Raw genomic sequence first — 21,585 nt, 5'->3', positions numbered from 1 at the left:
GCTCTTTGGCTCCTGAGATAAAAAGGCTTAATATGAGGGGAAATGTCCTATCACAGAGATTTTTGGATTGTAGATCTTCCCAAGGAAGATGGAAATCCCATTAAATAGCCTGTCCAAAACCTAATGGGCAAGGCTCTGAGAAAGATTTTGGGTAAGGAGCAAATCTGCATTGGCCAGAATATAGCTTATTTTTTTTCCATGGCTAATTTCTGTCCTTCTGCCATAGTTGCTTAGATTACATATTTGTGTTACAAATTAAAGCAGAAAATCTTCATCTCTTCCCTTGCTGTTACCTTTATGAAGGCACGAACCTTGTCTGCAGCAGTTTCCCTGGGGCCCTTAAGATTGTTTGTCTGTTTTCAGATTGCAGCTGACAAGTTCCCCCCTTTCTGGCTTACCTGTTTTTTGAGTATTTTTCCATCTGCTGTCTGCAACTGAGGCTCGTATTGCGAGCCATACAGTTACTTGCTTTTGCCAGTAGACGATACTTGTCATTAAGTAAAATCAAGGTCACTGGTGTACTGCTAATTAGTTCTTGCATATAATAACCATAGTAACAGATATTAATAGAAATAAATGTGTTTAGCTGTAGGTAGAGGTTACATACACTAGACGGTGATTACTGAATAACTGCAGAAGAAGCTGAGGCAGAAAATCTAGTTTGAGCGTATGAAGCTACTGATGAGACGTACCATGTGGCAGCAAGGTAATGAGAGAGATGGATCTGAAAAGAAGTTTTGTGGTTTCAGACGTCTTCTCCTGACATTATCTGGCTGTGTATTTGCTCAAGTTGGAGACAGTGTGGCCAGGCAGCTGCAAATGTGAACATAAATTTATTATTTATGATTATAGCCTGGCTTTGGGCCAGCAATCAGATTTGGCCAAACTCCCTCTTGCAATCAGTGAGTTTGTGGCCTCTGGATATGCAAGCTGATGAATCGGGCAGTCGTTCTTTTAGTAGTGACATCATTTTTTGATTTATATTCAAGCTGATGATTGAGCACATAGACTGACACTCCTGTGCCTTCCCCATCTAAAACATGAAATCAGGCTTCAGAGTAAATAAAATAATGATCTTGGAAACTGCCCAAGAAAGCTGAGGGTTTCTGTAAAGAGCATCATTCTTAGGCCAGATCCCAAGAAAGCGTTGAGGTTTAAATCATCTGGGCGTTGTTAGCTTCTTCAAGCGAGACCTTCAGTCTGCTATGATGCTAGGATAGCATTGTTAACGCCTGTATCTGTCGGCTTCTTACCAACATTGATTGAGAGCCCTAATGCTTGTGTCATCTGGAGTGGAAAGGAGCAGTGGGAAACAGACTGTAGGGAGAACTCTTCTCTGCAAACCACTGGGCTAAGTAAGAGGCTTGACCTAGCAGGACTTCCCGAGCTATAGCTGTTGTAAGCTTCTAGCTTGTATTTCCCATTGCCTTGATTGTGAACGTGGCAAGACCTTTCTATTCACTTGAAGGCTTTCTGCGGATGCTGGTGGCTGTGCTGGTCCATTTGGCTATTGTGCAGCAGATCAGCTTCTGGCTGGCAGACGCTTTCAGAGACAAAATGTTTTGTTCGCGGTATTGTTAGTGTGGATGCATGCGTGCTGGTGTAAGTGTACACAGATGCAAAATGCCCTCGTGACTCTGCCGTGACAATTCCATAGAAGATAGAAAAAGGTTTTCTGGTTTGACTTTTGTCATGGTAATCCTGGCAGGCTCAAAAGGAGCGCTGTCCTTTTGAGTTTACTGGCTTAGCGCTATGTGACTTCTGTTAGAGTTGCAAAAAAAAAAAAAAAAAAAAAAAAAATAGTAGTGCAAATATTCCACACTGTCAGTTTTCCTAATAGCTACCATTTTCATTCACTTTTCTCTAAGCCAGCAATCCATGCTGCCAAAAATGTAACTGTTGATGAGTATGAATGGAGCGAGTCTGCCAACAAACACTGAAAATTGTCTGCTCTCACTGCTTTTCCTTCCCCTGACAGCGACCAAAGCAGTTTCTTTCAAGAAGTAATGAAGATTTGGCATCTATGAACTCCTGAGTTCATAGGCACGCTTCATCTGTTTTCCTCTTGTAAGCCCTATCTAACATGCATTATCTGTATCAAAATGTCTTAAATTTGAAGATTATTCCTTTTGAAGATCTCTGATTCCTTTACAGGAGGAGGAACTGAGGGCGGGGGACTTGGTAATAGGCATAGCTTCAGGAATTTTGACTGTGTGGTTTAAAAGAGAATTTGTTTTGGTTCTAGATTTTTGTTTACAAAACTTGCAGCTTCTGTTGTGCCCTCATCGGTGGGGTCTGTAACCTCTCCTTTGGGGGTGGGACGGCACATTGCGGTGCATCTAGAATGCCTCATGAAAAAGGATTATTCTGTAGAGTCTGGTAGTAGTCATGGTAGCTTTCTTACCTGTTCAGCAGGATTTCTGCAGCCTTTCCCTGTAGATGATTACAAATAGTTATTTGTTTTTAGCTAGGTCATGTTTCATACCACTCTCCCCACCAGTGTCCTGTTTCACAGCTTTAGCGTCCTTTCACTTTGTTACTGGTTTTTTGATACAGGTACAGGGTAAATAAAAGTAATTCTCTGGTTTAGACATGTCCTTGTATTTTGCTTCTATGTTACCAGCTGAAAGCAGCTTCCCCACCTAAGCATGCTTAGCCTGGGACCAGGATTTGAGATACCAGGGGTTTGATCCTTGCTTTACAAGTGTGAGAAAGCTGCTCTGCGCCTCAGCCTCTCCCCACCTGTAAGCTGATCACCACTCACAGCAGCCTGTGAGCTTAACAGTGCCAAGCGCTTTTTATTACCTACCTGTTCAGGTTGTATGTGTTTTATTCTTAGTACCCAATCCCAGTGGACATGGTTACAACAGCTTTCAACAGAGCTGGTTCACTAATGCAAGACAAGGTTGCTCATGTATTGCCTCTGGGGATATTTGGTCTAATTTTCAACAGTGTCTGAGGTTGTGGGTGCTCACAAGGGGACTCCAGGCACAGACCTTACAGACACTCGGCCTGTCCCTGCATCTCCCCTCCAGTGCAGCAGCCGCTGTAGCACGCTCTGGAATATGTTATTGCTTTGTACAGATACTTGGCCGCCTTCCTGGGTGTGTTTAAACAAGAGGGCCTCTGGTTAAAGGGAGTAACGAGTTTAAAGTGAATGTGTCAGCCTGAGATGCTGGCAGGTGTGTTATAAACTTGGTCTTTAATCAGCTGCCAGTGTGTACCTTTGGCTCAGGGGAGGGAGGTGACAGCATCACACAGTAAATGTCTGACTCGGGCTTCTGTGGCAGCAGACGACTCTACAGTAGCAGGGATCAAGGTAAAAAGCAGTAGTAGGCAAACTCACAGCTGTTTGTGCCACCCTACTCTTCCAGGAGTTGCTGCATCAGTAGCGTAGGGTTGACATCAGTGGCTCTTCACTGTCCGTCAGACTTCCTCCTAATAAAACGTTCGCTTTGGAAAGGCACTTTTCGTCCAGGAAGGCCTGGGCTGACTGATCAGCAGCCGCTCTGGTGTCTCAGCCAGTTTTGTACTGCACCTCGTGCTCCTACGGTGGTCGCATCAGCTGCCATCCCGGCAGTGTTGCTCTGGTTCCTCCTCCTCTCCCCTCTTCGAGCAATGACTTTGTTCAAGATGCCCTTTGTGCCTTTCGCAGAGAAAGGCTGCTGGTGCAGGGGAAGGAGAGAGAATGGCAGCGTGTGACCAGCTGTAAACCTAATCCTGCTTACGCTGACAATAGGGTCTTTCTCTTCTGCTTTCTGGACTACTGTACAGAATTAGAATTAGCATTAGCATGGAGGAATGTGTGGAATAAGCCCTGGCTTCAGCAGCGGGTAAGTTGTTTGGCAGAAAGTCTTCACCTTTGAATCCTGTGACTGCGGAGCGTGCTGGTGCGAGCTGCCTCGCTCCCTTGGTGGTGGCCCCTTCTGCACAGAAGGGTTGTTCGATGGAGACGGCCATCCTGGTGAGGTATTGCTGACACACATACAGCCTCTGTGGTCTCGTGCACTCTAACCTGGCTCTTCTGGTTTCTTAGGGGCCATGGTGGTTTTAATGAAATAAGAGGTTTTCAGATTTGCCCTAGACTGTGCTGCTCTTGAGCAGTCCTGCTGAAATTGTTTCACCATTGCATTTAAATCTCGGATGCGAGGGGTCTGAAGATACTAGGCTGCATACAAGGGAGGTGGAAACAACAGAAGCCCTTGGGAGGAGGAATTGCAACCAGAGAGCGCAGCAGCTGCTGGTTGCCAAAAGGAGGAGGACAGGAGCTTGGGCTGGTCACTGGGGAGGGGAGTTAGGTTGCATGCTTGGACCTGCTGACCAAAGAGCAGGCTGGATTGCGAGACCGGTGTTTAAAGAGACAGCCACAAAAGTGATTTATTAATGATCTTTTACTTTCCTTTGTCAAAAACTTCAAAAAGAATCTAGCTAATTAAACTTCTCACCGCTGATATGGCTCTTCTGGGGGGAGTAAAATTGCTGACCTGTTGCAGTTTGGCTTTGGTTTTCATTGGTTTTGTCCTAGGGCAATTTTGCTGGTTTCCAGGTTCCCAGTGCTTTAGAAGGAATTTTCAGTTTCTCAACTTGAATTTTATTTAAACCAACAGAAAAAGCCCTTCAAATGTCAAAGCACAAAGACATTTTTTTTCTGGAGCAACCGACATGCCCTGGGTTTAAAAATGTCAGAAGGGGTTTAACAAAACAGCAAGCAGATTCTTATACTTAAAATAGCTCTCAAGGCTCCTCTAGACTCAGCATCTTTGCTGGGGGTTGTTTTTAGAGTCTCCTCTTTCTTCTCTTGTAGGTTTACCAAGAATCTCTCTCCAGACAAAATCAACCTGAGCACACTGAAAGGGCAGGGGCAGCTGACCAACCTGGAGCTGGATGAAGAGGTGCTGCAGAATGTGCTGGAGCTGCCCACCTGGCTTGCCATCACTCGGGTCTACTGTAACAAGGCGTCTATCAGGGTGAGCAGAGGAGGCTGCGCTCATGTCCCTGGATGCCGCTGAGGCCCCAGTGGCAGCTTCTGTTTGTCACTCGGGGATTTCTGATCGTGAATGATGAATGTGATTTGATCCGCACATCCCGGACCCTGTGCTTTAGATGTGAGATTTGCTAATTGAATGCTACGAGGTAGCCGTAGCAGGGTTCACCAAAGGCCACCTTTGCCAAGCACGCTGCCCCTGATGGGGGCTGGCAGCAGATGGTAGAGGATGCTGAGAGAAGCACAGGAAAAGTGTGCTGTGGTCCTTCCTCACCTTCAGGTGACTTGTTAAGCCCGCAGTGAGGTCTTTGTAGTTAACAGCCATTGATGAATTTCCAGGAATTTGCCCAGATGCTTTCTGGACCTCCTTATTCAACATCCAGAGTGTGCTATGGCAAAGAATCTCAGAGCTTAACTACCTCTGCTTTTGTTTTTATCAAGCCTGCATATACTAGTTTTAGTTGATAACCTCCTGGTACTGTTATTGGAAGAAACAGTGAACAATCGTTCCCTGTTCATCATCTCCACATCACCTAGGATTTTACAGACCTCTCTGTTTGGTCATACCTTCCCGTTTCCCCGCTATTTTGATAGCGGAGGAGTTTTCTGTGTGTTCCCTCATCCCCACTGATTTTTTTTTTTTTTTTTTTAAATACTAAAGAAGTAACACAGACCTGCAACAGGAATAGGAAGCAGAGAGAAATGGAGTGCAGTTCTCTGAAAGCCTAATTATGCTGTGAGGTATTGAACTTAAGTCTTAATTGTTGAAAATGCAATTCATAAGAAATGCGTGAATATGCATGTGAAAAGCTGCACTCCCTGCACTCAGTCAGTCTTTATGCCCACAGTTATCCATTTACATGCATAATCGCTGAAATTGTGCATGCACTTGCAGTTGCACTTTTGCACACTGAACTCCTCTTACAAATTCTTCCTCTGTGCTTTTTAGAGCAAAAAATTGATTTTTTTTCAGTTGATATGAAATGCCAGATTGTTTAATCTCAGTTGGTACTAACCATAGCTGCATTGCATGAATGCAGAAGTTTTTGGTATATCGAAGAGACTTGCTATAAAAGAAATACGGTTCTACTCTGCCAAGTGACAATAAAAATGAGCCTGTCTTGCTCATCTGATCCGCTCTGTTTTTAGAGTCAGATCTGCTTAATTTAGCAGCAAACATTTGTTCTCCCTCCTACGAGAACTGCAGAATAAGTGTTGCTGTAAGAAAATAAAATGGATCTTTTTGGTTTGTGCGCAGTCTTCAAAAGAGTTACCTGATTTTCAATAACAGCAGCAATTACTTGTCAACTCTTTAAGGTCAAGAACATGGTCCATAAAGCAACATGAAAAATCACAATTTGACCTGCAGAATATCTATTACTAGTGATGATAGGTGAGATCCAAAAGCTAAGCTTGATTCATAGGTCTAGCAGCTAGAATGTCTTTTCACCCTCTGTGTGAGCCTGTTTGACCTGGATTCAGCGAGACGTGATGGATTGTCACTGTGGCCATTTCTCAGAGAAGAAATTTGGACTCAAACGGTTCCCTGCAATTTCTCAAACTTTCCAATGCGAAGATAGCTCTTGTAACCTCAACTTTATTGTTTCAGATCCAGTGGACAAAGCTGAAAACACACCCAATCTGCCTGGTAATGTTTCTTCTCTTGTTCATTCCTTTTCTTCCTTTACTTGAGAAAAGTTCTGCAAAGGGAAACTGTGAAGTGCATACTCAAATTTTCATTTGACCTAAATCCTCTAGGCCCTTAGCACATAAGGGGAAGGGGAGTTCTGAGAATAGTCCTGTTTGGCGATGAGTGACCTCCCACGAGACCCACGTTTCACTGCAGGATGGAGCTGGACTGAGCTCCCAGTGAAGTCCAGGGTAACCTTGTGCCTGGTTTTTGTTATTTGTTTTTCCCCCACTTCTGGGGATTCAGATTACCCAACGATCCTGGCACTGATGGTGTGAGAGCTTTAACACAGGAGACTCTTGGAGAGGCAAGAGACTTCAGAGCTTGTTTATCCCTGCCCTGGAGTCTCAGATGTAAGGCTGGCAGGCTGAGCTTGAGTCTTGGTCTTGTATTTATCTCTCCCACGTTCTGTCTTTACAGTACCTGGATAAAGTGGAGGTAGAGATGCGAACATGCGAAGAGCCTCGGCCGCCCAACGGACAGTCTCCCATCGCTCTTGCTGCAGGTCAAAGGTCAGACCCTGAGCCCTGTAGCTTCTGACATGCTACTGGGGTATGGGTGGCTGTTGTTCTTGATGGCCAACCATTGGCCTCACTGTACTCAGGTTTAAGTGGTTCTAATATTGCTTATAAACTGTGGAGTCTCTCTGTATGTGGTCTACACCTACCGGGCCTTTTATTGTAACAGGTGATGACTTTGAGGGATCTTCTCTTTGCAGTGAATATGGCTTTGCTGAAAAGGTTGTGGAGGGGATGTTTATTGTTGTCAATTCCATCACCATCAAGATTCACTCCAAGGCCTTTCATGCTTCTTTCGAGCTATGGCAGCTCCAGGGCTACAGCGTCAACCCAAACTGGCAACAGAGTGACTTGCGACTCACCCGCATTACTGATCCGCAGAGAGGAGAGGTAAAGGGTCGTCTTACGTTGCCTGTTGTAACATGCACAGAATAGTGGCGCTTGTGCTACCCCAGCCCTCTGGGGTAACTGGGGAGTTGTCTGGATTCTCATACAGTGACGGTAGGGAGCTTTGGTGAGCTTGCCTACAGTTTGCTGGAACAGGGTGGCTGAGAGCCGACTTGTGTTCAGCGCTTTCTCTGAGCTCTTCTAATGTGAGAGGATGAAACTGGAGAAGCTCTGAGTGCCCTTGTGGTTTGTCTGGTTTTAAACTCGGTGTGAAAGAGTGGGTTAGATGTTACCTGGGGCATGATTTTGGTTTTGTACTGGGATCACAGAAGAAAAGTGCATTGAATGATTTTCTGTGGCCTTGTTTCATTCCACATCTTCTAAGTGTTTAGATTAATCTTTGAAGTTGTTGAAAATCTCAGCATTTTCCTATTTTTCTCCTTCTGGCTAGGTTTTGACATTCAAAGAGCTCACTTGGCAGACACTTCGGATAGAAGCAGATGCCACCGACAATGGCGATCAGGACCCTATTACTACTCCTCTGAGACTCATTACCAACCAAGGGAGGATCCAGATCTCTCTCAAAAGAAGGGTGAGAGTTTCCTCCATGCTTTGCAGGATACAGTCTCGCTGCCTGGTGCAGTGATGATGCATATTTCCTCCCACGTTCCTCAGCAACCGTTCTTTTCCGTCACAAATGTTGAGCCCAAGCTGCTATCTTGCTCTGTGTTTTCTGTTGGAAACAGCTGTGTTCTTGCCAAATGTCAAAGCAGTTTATTTCCCAGGGGAGGATAACATGTATGGAGCACATTTTTAAATCCGTTCAAACATCCCAAGAAGAGCTGTCATCTCTTTACTGGGAGATTAAAGCCTGGTAGCTTTATTTTTAGCTGTCAACAGAAATGTGATGAAGAGTAGATTAAAAAAAAAAAAACAACAAACTTTTTTTGTTTGTTTTACTTTAAAAAACCAAACAAACAGTGAGCATCTTGCCTCCTGAAGAGGAGGTAGCTTTGACTACTTTCCTTCTCGGAGGAGGTACTGTGGACATCCACCAGATGAGTTAACTTCTCTCTCAGATGAGTTTCAAAGCAGCATCTCTTGTTTCTGCTGCAGCTTCTGTGTATTATGAAGACCGTGTGTATATGCTTGCAATTTTTAAAGTCCCTGACTCCTGCTTGCTGTTTCAGACCAAAGATTGCAATGTGATGGCATCTAAGCTGATGTTTCTCCTTGATGACCTGCTCTGGGTGCTGACAGACTCTCAGCTGAAAGCAATGATGAAATATGCAGAGTCTCTGAGTGAAGCCATGGAGAAGTCAGCACAGCAGAGGAAAAGCTTGGCACCAGAGTCCGTACAGGTGAGTGAGTCATGATTTGGATGTTGGTCTGCCAGGAAAAAGGAAAAGACAAGGTGAAAGAGACTGTTTCTGTTTGTGTGGCATCTCACCCTTGCTGGCAGAGCATCTCCCTGACGGGAACCCGTAGGCTTACCTGGTGTCAGGTCAGCATCGCGTGGATTGTGGACTATTGTTGTGTAATGAAGTGACCAAACGAGTTGGATTCATCACCAATAAGCATTAGAGAATGTTCTTATGTAGTCACAGGCTAGATTCTGTCCGATGGCGGGGAAAAAGTGGCATTAAGTTGCGTGGCTTTCCGGATTTGGCTAGCACATGGAAAGTTGCAGAGGGTCCCATGAGGATTTGATTTGGTAATAAGCAATAAATATGTTCTAGAAATAATCTTTTCTGCCTCTGAATGACAATCGGCATAGGCCTGGGGGAAGGGACTCTGGTATAATAAATTATGACATAAAACCATAGTGAGCTGTGATGCTCAAGGGAAAACATTGGCATTCAATTTCACTGTTGTTCAGGTTTCTTTTTTTCTTCCTAATACTCTGGAGAGAGCTCTTGATTTTTGCAGTTGTTCTTTGGTTCTCGTATAGCTTAGCAGTGTATGAGAACTTTAGAACAGCTGCTTCTGCCAGTAACCTTGAACTTCCCTGACCACTTTCTTTGTTTCCAAAATGCCGTGCTAAGTAACTGATTAATGTCATGGAATAAATAAATACGCAGGGCAGAGGACAAAAGATGTTTTCAGAGACAAGGATGAGGGAAGAGGAATATTGCTGCTGGTGGTGGAAGCTCTGGGAAAGGAGGGCCATGCACATAGTGTGGTGAGATTACATAGAAGGGGCATCAGGAATTCTTAGTCCTTTTTATCCAGGAGTCTTAAAGCATATTCCCAGATGTAGAGCAGGCAGAACAACAGACAAAGAATTTTGCTCATGAACATAGGAAAGGATCCAGATTTCTGGACTCCCAGTTCAATTTCTATACGTTGATGTCTTGCAGTCTGGAAGATTGCATGAGTTGTTTTTAATTGCATTATAACTTTTTTTCCTCCCCTCCTTTCTAGTAGTTCTTACCAAGCTTGTTTCTCTCTAACAGATCACACCACCTGCTCCAAGTACCCAGCAATCCTGGTCTCAGCCATTCGCAGTCAGCCCAAATGCAAGTAGCATTGGTCAATACTTTGATAAGCATGACATGAAAGAGTCATCGTACCACCTCCTCATCTCGCGCTTGGATCTGCATATCTGTGATGACAGCCACACTCGAGAGTCAGGTAACTGAGAGGAGCATTAGGAGGACACTGCAGGAGGAGAACATTATATCTGGTCATCCATTTTCTCTCTTGAAGGAGGTTTTTCCTCTTGAAAACAAGCACCTTTCATGTTACTGTTTCCCAATGAGCCAATAGGCAGTTGTTCAGGCTGCTGGAGAGATCAGTTCTATATGTCTGAAGTAGGTACCGGAAAATCTTTCTTGGCCCCATGGGACAAACATGGGGAAGTCCATCAGCAGACATGGTTGCCAGTGACCTAGTTGAAGTGATAGAGGATGTGGTCTAGGAACAATCTGGTATTGAGCAATGGGAATGAAGCATGATCGTTCCACTTGGTGAGAAAATGTTTGTTTTGATTGTGTTCAGGACATTCACAGTAGCATAGCTACAAGGATTCTTTGACAGGCCATTCCTCTGCCTACCATATTCTTTTCAAGAAAGGCTTTGCTAATTAGTATGTGTTTTACTCCTAGATTCCCCCTACTGAGATATAGTTTCAAGTACTTTTCCCTCTTTTGAGGCAACTGTACTCCCCTCCTCCCTTTGCACAGCCATCTCTGATCCAAGTTGTACTGTTGTTTCTACACATCTTCCCTTTAGAAAAAGGAAAAAAAAAAATTCTACTGCCTACATCCATTGCTATTCCAGATTTTTTTTTTTTAACTGATCTGTGTATCGCTGTCTCCCAAGCTGCTGTTATCAACATCTTAGCACAGTTTTGTTGTCTTTTATTTTGCTGGCCTTACTAGCAAGTGTTCAAAACAAAGTGTTGGTTATTGTAGTGGGAAGCATAATTGATAGGGACCTGGCAGGCAATGGGATCTTGCATTTTGGTATTTGAGATTCTAGGTCTGGTTCTTATGGTATGAATTGTTGGCCTGTTACATTCAGTGGTCCTTTTCCTTGCCTAGGGCAAGATTTTGATACAGTTTTCTAAAAGGTGATACCCTAATACTGTCCACTGTGACGATCAATCAGTGGTGGCAATCAAAGCAATGTTGTTCTGAATTCTCCTGGATCAGGACTTGGACTGCAGAGCTGATCATGGTTTTCTTTGTTCTGTTTTCCGCAGGCGCTTTGAAGCATGGGATGCTGGGAGGTGCCATACAGCTGACCTTCAGGAGGATGGCTTTTGACTATTACCCTTTCCACAGGGCAGGTAGGGGAGCATGTGGCTTCCCAGCTTGAGAAGGGGGATAAAAAAAAGAATTTGAAGAACAGTGATGCTATATGGCTTCAGGCAGGACAGGAAGAAAGGCTACACAAAGGGCTTGGGACTTAAATCCTCATGGGCAGGGTTAATCTAATTTACCTGTTGGTGGATGACTGACAAGTTGCTGGCAGAGCAGAGTACAAAGAGAGGAATAAGTTGCTGTCTGTTGTAAAGACATAAAGTTGAACCTTTGGATTCCTTTTCAGTTGCTTAAGCTCTGGATCTGGTTCGTACAGGTGCCTAATCAATTTGGAAGGGTTATAGGATGTATCCAGGAGAAAATCTGTTGGTGGTTAACTGAAGAATCAAGGAAAACTGACCTTGGCACTCTTCCCAACACTTGAATTTGGAACACTTGCTGGTAGGACCAGCTCTGCGTGGAAGCCTGCACTTGTTTCACAAGCATTTAGTATGCTACATATTGCGTGTTCCAGATGTGATATCAATAGAGGAATGCTGTACAGATTTGCATACCTTTGAGGGGCACAGGAGGGTTGCATGTATCCAGGAACCTCATTTTTAAAGCCAGAATGTTTGCTTTCATGCAGGAGATGCCTGCAAGCATTGGGTGAGGTACAGTGAAGCAATGGAAACACGGGGCCAGTGGGCAAAGAAGTTGGTCAGTGAATTTCAAAGCAAGACTGAGAAGCTTTACGAAGAAATGGACCCTGCATTTGCCAGGACCCCGCTTTCCCCCTTCAAAAGGAAACCAGGTAGTGGAGTTTGACAAAACTCCTAGTAAAGCAGAAGATGGTAACAATTTTGCTCCATCCAGCAATATCTCCAGTTACCTCTCCCCAATTTAGCAGGCTGATTTGTTGGTGCAGAAATCCATAGCACACTAAAAATCATAAATGTAATGGCAAAGGAAAGTGGCTATCATACTGAAATAACACTGCAGCAAGAATGGACAGACTGCAGTAGTTACTTTCCTAGCGTATTTATTGAGTTTCTCCGTAAGTGAATATATAAGAAGTAAGTTAAAGCCTGGCTGTAGAATGTGTTCTCTTGCTAGAGAGCACACTCATCTTTCACGGTGTTCTTCCTTCAAAAGTCCTAAGTTTTTTTTCCTGCCTAGCTGTACCCATCTGTTTCTAATTTTGGGGCTGTTAATTCTGCTCTGTAAGCACATACATGTTGGGATTGATGGGGAAGTTTGTTGCAAAGGAGATGAGTAAAACCCTGCTGGTTCTGCTTTTCCATCCCCACAGATACTTCGTTGAGTCCGCATAAAAGTCCCTTAGAGAAAGGCCATGTACCTCCCACAAGCTTGCCTCGACTTCGGCACCCTCCCTGGAACCGGCTTCGATCCAGCTGTGTGGTAGTTCGAGTGGATGACTTGGATGTTCACCAGGTAGGGATCTGAGCAGTGTCTGGAGATGTTCATGTCATTTTTAGAAAAGAAATTTAATCGGATATGATTCAATTAAATCATGCAAATCTCATGTCATCCGGGACAATCAAAACTGCCCAGGGAACCCAAATGTCATTGTTATGTTGCATGTAAAACTTTTAAACCAAGTATGAACTGCTGGTAATTTTCATGTGCAGAGGAAATTGCATGGATAACCACGGAGTTTCTGCACTCTGTCTGTTCACATCTAAGCTTGCATCAAGTGTTAGGCAGGCCCACGGTAAAAGATTTCATGCATTTGAGAAGTTAGTGAGGATATGGATTTTTGACAGAGGAGGAATAAGTGTTCCCTCATACTTTCTGACCCAGGACAGAAAGCATCACTAGGCTGGATCAGGCCCTGCATCCGTATGCCCCGTAACCATTGCCAGAGCATAATCAGTACCAGATACTATAACGGACCTATCAACATGCTGTTAATCTTGAAGAAAACTATAATAGATTTCAGCTCTGTTTATTCACGTCACCTAATTCTAATTGTCATGGCTCTTACTAGCCGTGACAGGAGACATAAAGAACTAAATTCCCTCAAAGGAGAGAGGCTGACAGTATTAGCAGGTGGAAAAATTTTTATTTTTACTTGAAAGCGGAGTATGTTTGATGTGTAAATGAGATGGATTGAATACAGGAGACTGTGGGGTTATCGGCACACTTTGTTTTGCCAAATCTGAATTCTGCACATCTGCATACCATTGTGTTTTCAGGTTTCCACAGCTGGTCAACAAAGTAAGAAACCCTCCACCTTGCTTTCATGTAGTAGAAAATTCTTCAAACTTCCTGATCAGGTCTCTGCAATCCATATTGAATTCACAGAGTATTACTTCCCAGACAATCAGGACTTTCCAGGTAATACACCAAGGTTAGCACCTGTCTTCATAAGTTTCTTAAAGCATCAGTCAATTCTTAACTTTTTAGGTGTGTTAACCCTGTTACATATTTTCTGGGTGTCCATTTTTGTTTAGTTTTCTGATGATTGCCTCTCTAATATTTTTTTTTTTTGCCTGGGTTTGCCTGGTGCAAAATGTGGAGGCAAAGTTGTGCTTGCAAAATAATGTGTACAGGAACGTATTGAAGGAGCTGCTGTGTCTGCCCAACTCTTGGGTTCTACCTTATTGATTAGCACTGGAGTAGGACTGTAGGGGGCTCTGGGTGCTCCGCAGCTGACTTGATGCGAGACCTGGAACACCTCGTTTCTCTGGTGCACCACAGCTTCTCCCTTTCATCAAGAGATATGACTTCCAGTGGGTGTTGAAGCTCTCTGCGTTGGTTTTGTCAGTGCAGGTTATACACTGAGCTGCAGACCACTTGAAGTGCCTTTTCTGCTATTATTAAGCTGTCTTGATTCTGTTTCTTTCTAGTTCCGTGCCCAAACCTGTATGTACAGCTGAATGGCCTGATGTTTACCCTGGATACAGCAAGCATGCTCTGGATAAACCTCTTTTGTCTGGATCTTTATCGCAGCTTGGAGCAGTTCAAAGCTATCTACAAGCTGGAGGACTCAGGCAAGCATGATGAGCATGTTGATGTTCGACTGGATGGCTTCCGGCTGAAGGTACCATTCATTTCCTTCCTTTCCCAGTCTTCAGTGTTCACTCCCTCCCTGTCATGGAGGGAACATAAGACCAGGACATAGCTGGAGTCCAGACTGAGAAAGCAAAACCTTTACCTTTCTTCTATCTAAGCCTTTTGTGTTAGTTTTGTTTTGATCTGTGGGCAGTGAAACAGGTTCTAATGGAGAATAGGCAGGCAAGTCAGTGTTTATGAAAACAGTTGCAAGGAGAAATTGATTGTTCAAGTAGTCAAAAGTAGTTTTCTGGCCTTTGGAAACCAATTTGACTCTCATACTGTCCCCAATGGGCCTGATCTGCTGCATTGACATCCTATGGCGTTTGTCATTGACTACCCTTGTTAGCAGTTTTGTGAGGAGGCTTAAAGGCCTGAAAGTATAGTAAGTCCTTGCAGAGGAAGATGAAAGTGAATGTTGTAAGTTGAGCTACTACATAAGCCACGGATGGTAAAAGAACCTGAAATAAAACTGAGTTTAAATTCCCCCGTGTCTGATTCCTCTTCCCTGATTTGTAAATTTTATGTAATTTTTCAGACAGGGATAAATTGAGAGTCTAGCCCAGGTCTTGGGGTTTTAGTAGAGATCGAGACTTCTCAATTCTTTATATATTCCACAGCTGACCTTCTGTGTAAATGGCCAGAATAAGCCTGTGTTAATTTCCCTTCTCACCGCTTCGCTTGTAATGTCTTTCTCCTCTGTGTAGCTTAACATCCCCGTGGAGAAGAAAGTCACTGACCATCAAGATCGTCCACAGACACTCTGCATTTGCACGTCGGAGATGACTGCCACCAACACCCGCCACGCTCCCTTCTGCAGCTGTCAGGACCTCCAGAGCCTCTTCCGTAAATTTGCCAGTTCAGAATTCTTCCACTCCAGCTACACTAAGTTCCCAAGGTCTCGGGACAATTTCAGCCTCCTCCACACCCTTTTCTTGCGCCATGCATATGAGGTGGATGATAGGCCTCAGAAGCATCCAGGCTTTCCCCAGCTACTACACAAAACTTCTGCCTCTGAAGATCTGTGGTCTATGAATTTCACTGAGCTTTCCCTGGATTTCGAGGGGGCTGAAAGCTCAAAGGGCAGAGCCCTTAGCTTTATTGACCCTTTTCCCCTTTCCATCTGGGCCTGCCTTCCCAAGAGATGGGGGCAAGCTCAGATATCTAAACGACAGGAACTGGCTGCCTCTCAGTTGAAAATCAAGCCTTCTGCCAGCTTTAGCAATCACTCCAAGAATGAGAACCTTTCCAGAGAACATGGGATTTGTCAAAGATCGAAGACTGACCAGGATCTGAAGAACATCTACAAGGCCCCAGAGACAATGGACGTCTTGGGAGAATCTGACTGTGAAACTGATGATGGAGTAGATGATAAAGAGCTAGAAGACTCTGCTGATATCCATGTGCTTGTGTCCTCATCTGTTCATGTCAAAGTTCGGCTCAACCACTACCAATACTTGGTACTGCTCAGGATGAAAGAAGTTCTGCAAACACTACAGGAGCAGTTGGCCCGAGATACTCAGGAAGTGACTGGGTCTCCTTTAGATTCCGTGTCTGCTTGTGTAGGAGTCATGTTCCAGAGTGCTGAAGTGGCCCTACTCATGAACCCTGTGCCAGGCTCTGTCTTGGAACCCAGATCCCTTGAGTCGGACACAACAAGCCTGATCGAGTCTGAGCTCTCGCCTTCAGACAGCAAGGAGGGGCTGGCGGCTGAAGAGAAGGAGCTGAAATCGGAGACCAGTTCAGAGAAGGGAGTGTGCAGTACCTCAGAGGTCCCAGAGGACAGTGGGATTGAAAATACGGGTACCAGTGTAACCAGTGTACCGCTGGAGAGACTCCCAAGATCCGCAAGTGATGGAGCTCTGAGTACAGCTCCACATAGTAAGAGCATAGAGGAGAAAGGTTTGATAGAGGAAGCACATGAAGCTGTGGAAGCCCTGGTTGCAGAAAGACCAGCAGAGACTAGCAACCATCCTCAGGGCCCTCCTGCTCTCCCCTCTAGCCCAACCTCAGACACGCAGCCCTTGGGGAGAGGAAACATCGCTCTCAATGGCCAGACAGAAATCATCCCTTTGAAGAACATAGAGGTGGAGTTGTCTAGTGCACTGCATATCACAAAGGATGCCACAAAGGAAGCTCTGCACGTGACTATGGACCTCACCAAAGAAGCCATGTCTATAACAAAAGATGCTCTGAGCCTGAGCCGGGAGAAGATGACCTCCACCATGCAGAAAATGCTCTCTCTCCCCCCAGCCAAGTGAGTGGGCCATCCTCCTGTGCTTCACAATAGCAGCAGCAAGGCTGCAGGGAAGGGGGGAAACGTACGTGACTGCTCCCTTTCTTTCCATGTCATCTGGATTAGAGATAGGTTAGATCTGCATCTCTTGGGGTTGGTCTAAGTACACTAAAGTCTGACTTGCAAGTGTTCAGAGTCCAGCCCAATATCTAGATAATCTGGAGGCTAAGCTGTTTGCCTTTATGACTTTTTTTTTTTTTGGTAGGGATTCTGTGCCCAAAGCAGAAGAGGGAGCAGTGACTCCAGGCGGGGGTGGCAGCAGCCGAATGCGTTTCTTCTCCATGAAGAGGACAGCATCCCAGCATTCCTTTGACACCACATCTGTAGATGGGAGCGGCCCTGAGGATGGGCTGTCTGTGGACAGCGATGGCAGTGATGGCTTTGTGATGCTCACAGACTCTGGTAACAAGTGCTTGGCTTTATCCTCTCGCCCGCTCTTTTTTCACACTGGCGAACAGTTTTCCGCCATGGGCAACTGAGTCATGCTGTGTTCGTATGGAATTCACCTGTGCTGCTCCTCTTTCTTGAAGGTCATGAGCAGTTCACCCACAGTGGTTCTTTCTGTTTTTATAGGTGCCTTTTCTTGGAGATGAGGAGTATAAATGAGTGGGGAGGGTGACCCCTGCACGTAACAGTGGTGTTCTAAGGCATTTGGCCATACTAGAGCAAGGACTGTAGATGTGTGCAGGTGGGTGGATGGTTCATTTAGGAAGGGTTTAGTAAGGGCTGGTTGGAAATAGGGTACACTGAGCATTTCAGTGGGCATCTTTCACTTCAGCTCTGTATTGCTTAAATTCACCTGAGGAGCTGGAGAGAGTTCCCTAGAGGATGGTGTAGGCTGATAGACCATGAGATTCAGGCAGATACTGAGATCAGGACTTCTTAAAACCAAAAAAAAGAACCAGAATCGAGATGTTGTTACTTCCATTTCAGAACCCAGCCTGGACCCTCTTCTGTCAGGGCATCTTCCTCAGGTCCACAATGACACAGGCAGTAGAACAAGCCTGATGGCAGAGGACGAGGGTGGAGTGTCTCCTGAAATAAACAGCTCAACTTCACAGAGTGAAGACCCCAGCCTTCAGCTGGTCAGAGTTCTGTTCCTTTTCACTGTCATATTGTCTCTAAGTGAATCTGGAAGCAAACCCTGCAGTGGTGTTTGTTTTAGTAAGTGAGCTTGTCATTTGCTTTTTCAGGTGTCTGTCCTTGTGTTGAAGATGAACGAGGTGAACTGTGGAATAGAAGCACGAGGTGATGATTTGTCTGTTGCTTTACAAGTAAGGAACGTGGTTCCAGAGCAACTGAATAACATTGGAATGTGGCAGTATCTGCGTGGCTATCTGGGTAAGACACGGGCTCTTGGAGTCTGCTGCTCTTAGCTGCACTTTTATAACTGGTTTTTATGCCAGCCGCCCTCAGGGAATATTCCACTTTTTAACTGGTACTTCAGTGTTAGCATTTAGTGTATTTAGGATTGAATAGGATTGTGTGTGAGGGAATGTGAATGCCAAGAATCTTGCTGTCAGTGGTTCAAATCTGGTATTTAGAAGATGTTTCCAAAGTGCCTACACAGTCCAGCTCTATGGTGTCTAGTAATCATTGACTGGGATTTTCTTAAATTGCTGCTAGGATGCATGAAATTAATTGGAAGAGTGAATAAAGCTGTCTAGGGAAACCCTGAAGTTATTCCTGCCCTGAGAATAATGCTTCTGGGCTAGGGTACTTCCCCAGGGCTAAACTCGAATTAAAAAGAGAAAGAAAAAAAAAAACCAAAAACAAACAAAAAAACCCCACTCAAACCAAAACCAACCAACCAACCGAAAAAAAAACCCCAGCCCAATTCTGAAAAAACGGAACCAAGAGCAACTACAACCCAAAACATCAAGTGAAAGTGTGAGCAGTTCTTGGACTGTACTTACCAGTACTGCCCATGGCCACGAGGGGGCAAGGTGGAACGCGGGATGAGGTCGGGTTGAGGAGCTGGGAAGGCTGATCAGCCCTGGGGAGCCCAGTGGGGAGTGTGGTCAGCTCCTGTATATGCAAAACGAAGGCTAGTTTTAAAGCGTGCTGAGAGGGGTGCGCCTGGGGGCTTAAGCGGTCCAGTTCTGGTGTTAGCTCCTGTGATGTGGACTCTCAGTCATTTGAAATTTGGATTCATGTCATGTGAAGGATGATTTCAGACTGTTGTTGTTGTGAAATTTACTCCATTTTGCATCTGGACAGTAAAGGGCTTTTCAAGATACCTATTTTGAGTTTGTATCTTATTACTGATGTCATCTTCTGCAGTGAGATCTTTCTGCTATAGCTCTAGGAGATCCAGGCGTAGAGAAGCCTTCGGTCCCTGAAGCTACTAAGACCCAGCCAGAAGTGTGCTTACGTCTTGAAGTAGGACCTGCTGCTGCTGTGCATTCACCACTCGCTGTTCAGAATGGCTTCCTTCATATGCTGGTCCACAGTTACACAGCAGAGCTCTTCATGTCCTTCCTTACCAACCTTGGCCCCTTTCTTGAGGATGAAATAATTCCAGAGGTGATCCCCATGGAGATAGAAGTTGTGGATGGCAAAATCACATTGAAGGTGAGCATATGGGGAACCAGAGATTTCCCCCAGGATGGCAGCCCTGGCCAGAGCTCACTTGCAAGAGTCTGCTTGGGAAAGGATGCTGTCGATTGCTAGGAGCCTCTGCAGAAGTCCTGTTTTCTTGATACTGTTTTATTTTTGCTTCTAAAAACTGCCTTAGGGATGAACGAGTAACACAATGGAATTGTTGAGTGATTAGATTGTAGAGAAGTGGGAGCCTGACATTCAGAGTCTCTCCCCAGCGTTGTTGATGACCTGCTTTCCAGACTCAAGGGAAAGAATTAAATACCTCTTCCTCCAAGTGCTTGTGTGAAATGGGAAATATTTGACCTTTTCTGTAAACATTTAGAGAATTACAGATGAAAAATATTGTGCAAGAGCTGGGGAGACACTTGCCCCCCGCTTAGGAGAGGGGCACTGACAGAAGTTCTTGGTTAAACCTTTTTGAAAGCAATGCTTTGGCTCCACTGACAAGCAGGGACCAGTGTTGCTGCACAGCAACACGAAAATATTCAGACTAAAGGCTATTGGCTTTTTTTTTTGGCGAAGGAATATTGGCTAGGGGTTTGAATCAGGAATTTGTAGGATGACAACTGTGAGAGCAGCCTTCAGGGTGATGGTCGTAGGCCTTTCCTCAGTCTTTATTATGGATACGATGGAACTTGGTTTTGATCTGTGGGAGTGCTTTCTACACGGATTAAGACTTGCATGCAGCCTTGTATACAAAGCCAGGCTTTTCCGTCTGGTGGGTGACCTTGGTGAGCTCTGGCAGTGCTGCCGATTGGTAACGCTACTCCTGTGAAGGCTGGGGGCAAGGGGAGTCCTTTGCAGAGTTGCCAGAGCTGTCACAGCAGTTAATCTCTTCTCTGCTTTGTTTTTTTCCAGGATGACAGCCCCCGGGTATATCCTACCTCCCCTGGACCTGTTCCTATCACCTTGGCAGTAGATCACGTCATTGTGAAGCGCAGGGACGATGGGGTGTTCTATCTAACAGGTCAGCAACATTGGGAAACTTGTTTTATTCTCCCCTGGCACCCCCCCCAGGCTGTGCTGGAGGTGGAGCGTTCTGCTGTGCCTGGTGCTGGAGGAGGCTGGAACTGAAATGTGATGGTTGCTGCTGGGAAGGATGGGCTCTGGTGTGTGAACAGTCCCTACTTCTGTTTTCTGCAGTCACTTCTACCAGAACGGGCAAATAATCTTCTGTCTTCAGTGCAAGCACCCAGGTCCTTTGGCCGCTCTGCGGTGTTAATCTCTGGATGTGTGCATTCCTGCCTCTCTGGTTCTTGCTGCTTTTGTTGTTTTTTTTGGACAGCAAATTTAATACCAGAACAGGCCAATACCTAAAACAATGAACTGGCAGCCTGAATTCATGCCTGATGTTTCCTTGAGCTCACACAGTCAGGACAGATTACTGCTTCTTCCCTTGCTTTAGTTTCTCCATTTTAAAATGGGAATGAGATTTTTTTTTTCCCCTATTTAAAAAGGGGGGGGAAGAAAAAATGTTAAAGTCACTCTTTTTGTCCTGAGAACCCTGTTGTATAAATGTCCACACCTGAATGTTTTCTATGCTTCTTTCCAGCTCCACAAGGGGAGGGCTCACCGAAACAGGAAAAACCTGTGTCAGTTCTTCAGGAACAGAAGGCCCCAGTGGAGTGTGTCTTGGCAGCTCCAGCAGCAGGAACACGTGGGCTGCAGGTGAATTGCTGTCTGGACAGCTAGATAGCTGGCAGTAGGCTGGAAAACTAAGTCTTTTATCTTCATGTGTTTGCAGTTACTGGTAGGTGTGGTGTGTTGCAGATAGGGAGTGCACACAAAAGCAGCCTGTACCTCCTTTCACAGGCGTTGTGAGAAGTAAGGATACCTTGCCCAGCATAAGCTCTCTTGATCCCTTTCAGAAATCTGTTTGGTGGTTTGTTTTGGTTTGGGTTTTTTTTTTTTTTCCTGATTGGCTCTGTCTTCCCACTGTGTCCAGTTTCTTGCTGGAAAAACAGGAGTTGGGAGGTTCCCACAAAGAAAGAGATATTTTGTCAGAGTAGAGTAAGTCTTACAGCCAGGGAGTTCTAGGTTGCGTAAAGTTTCTGCTATTCTGTTTGAACTTTCTTTCCATTTTGATCCATATATCTGGAATTCAGATTACTGGTTTATTTTTAATATGTAGTGTTCTCTAATTATACTTCCTGTTTGATGCCAGGTCTACTTGGTAAATTGAGCACTTGTTATGGAAAAACACGTATTAAGGGACCATTGTGGCTGAGTAGGTACAGAACTGGACTGGGACTTTGGATTCTGTTCATTAGGAGGTGACACAT

General features: G+C 45.0%; 1 protein-coding gene across 1 annotated transcript in view; it reads left to right on the top strand.

Moving 5' to 3' along the window:
• Positions 1-21,585, top strand: part of BLTP3A (bridge-like lipid transfer protein family member 3A) — a 33,744-nt gene that overhangs the window by 10,823 nt on the left and 1,336 nt on the right. The window contains exons 2-20 of the mRNA XM_075722551.1: positions 4,805-4,967; positions 6,594-6,632; positions 7,095-7,186; positions 7,393-7,582; positions 8,031-8,171; positions 8,770-8,940; positions 10,036-10,213; positions 11,286-11,372; positions 11,975-12,139; positions 12,638-12,780; positions 13,545-13,686; positions 14,199-14,392; positions 15,111-16,660; positions 16,905-17,101; positions 17,633-17,784; positions 17,893-18,040; positions 19,002-19,273; positions 20,162-20,270; positions 20,856-20,971. Of these exons, the coding sequence (XP_075578666.1) occupies positions 4,805-4,967; positions 6,594-6,632; positions 7,095-7,186; positions 7,393-7,582; positions 8,031-8,171; positions 8,770-8,940; positions 10,036-10,213; positions 11,286-11,372; positions 11,975-12,139; positions 12,638-12,780; positions 13,545-13,686; positions 14,199-14,392; positions 15,111-16,660; positions 16,905-17,101; positions 17,633-17,784; positions 17,893-18,040; positions 19,002-19,273; positions 20,162-20,270; positions 20,856-20,971 (4,249 nt within the window). The remainder of the gene's footprint in view (positions 1-4,804; positions 4,968-6,593; positions 6,633-7,094; positions 7,187-7,392; positions 7,583-8,030; positions 8,172-8,769; positions 8,941-10,035; positions 10,214-11,285; positions 11,373-11,974; positions 12,140-12,637; positions 12,781-13,544; positions 13,687-14,198; positions 14,393-15,110; positions 16,661-16,904; positions 17,102-17,632; positions 17,785-17,892; positions 18,041-19,001; positions 19,274-20,161; positions 20,271-20,855; positions 20,972-21,585) is intronic.

Source organism: Pelecanus crispus, chromosome 17 (assembly GCF_030463565.1).
Source record: "Pelecanus crispus isolate bPelCri1 chromosome 17, bPelCri1.pri, whole genome shotgun sequence".
Lineage (NCBI taxonomy): Eukaryota > Metazoa > Chordata > Aves > Pelecaniformes > Pelecanidae > Pelecanus > Pelecanus crispus.
Note: the sequence above shows the minus strand (reverse complement) of the source record. Positions and strands in the feature narration are given on the sequence as shown.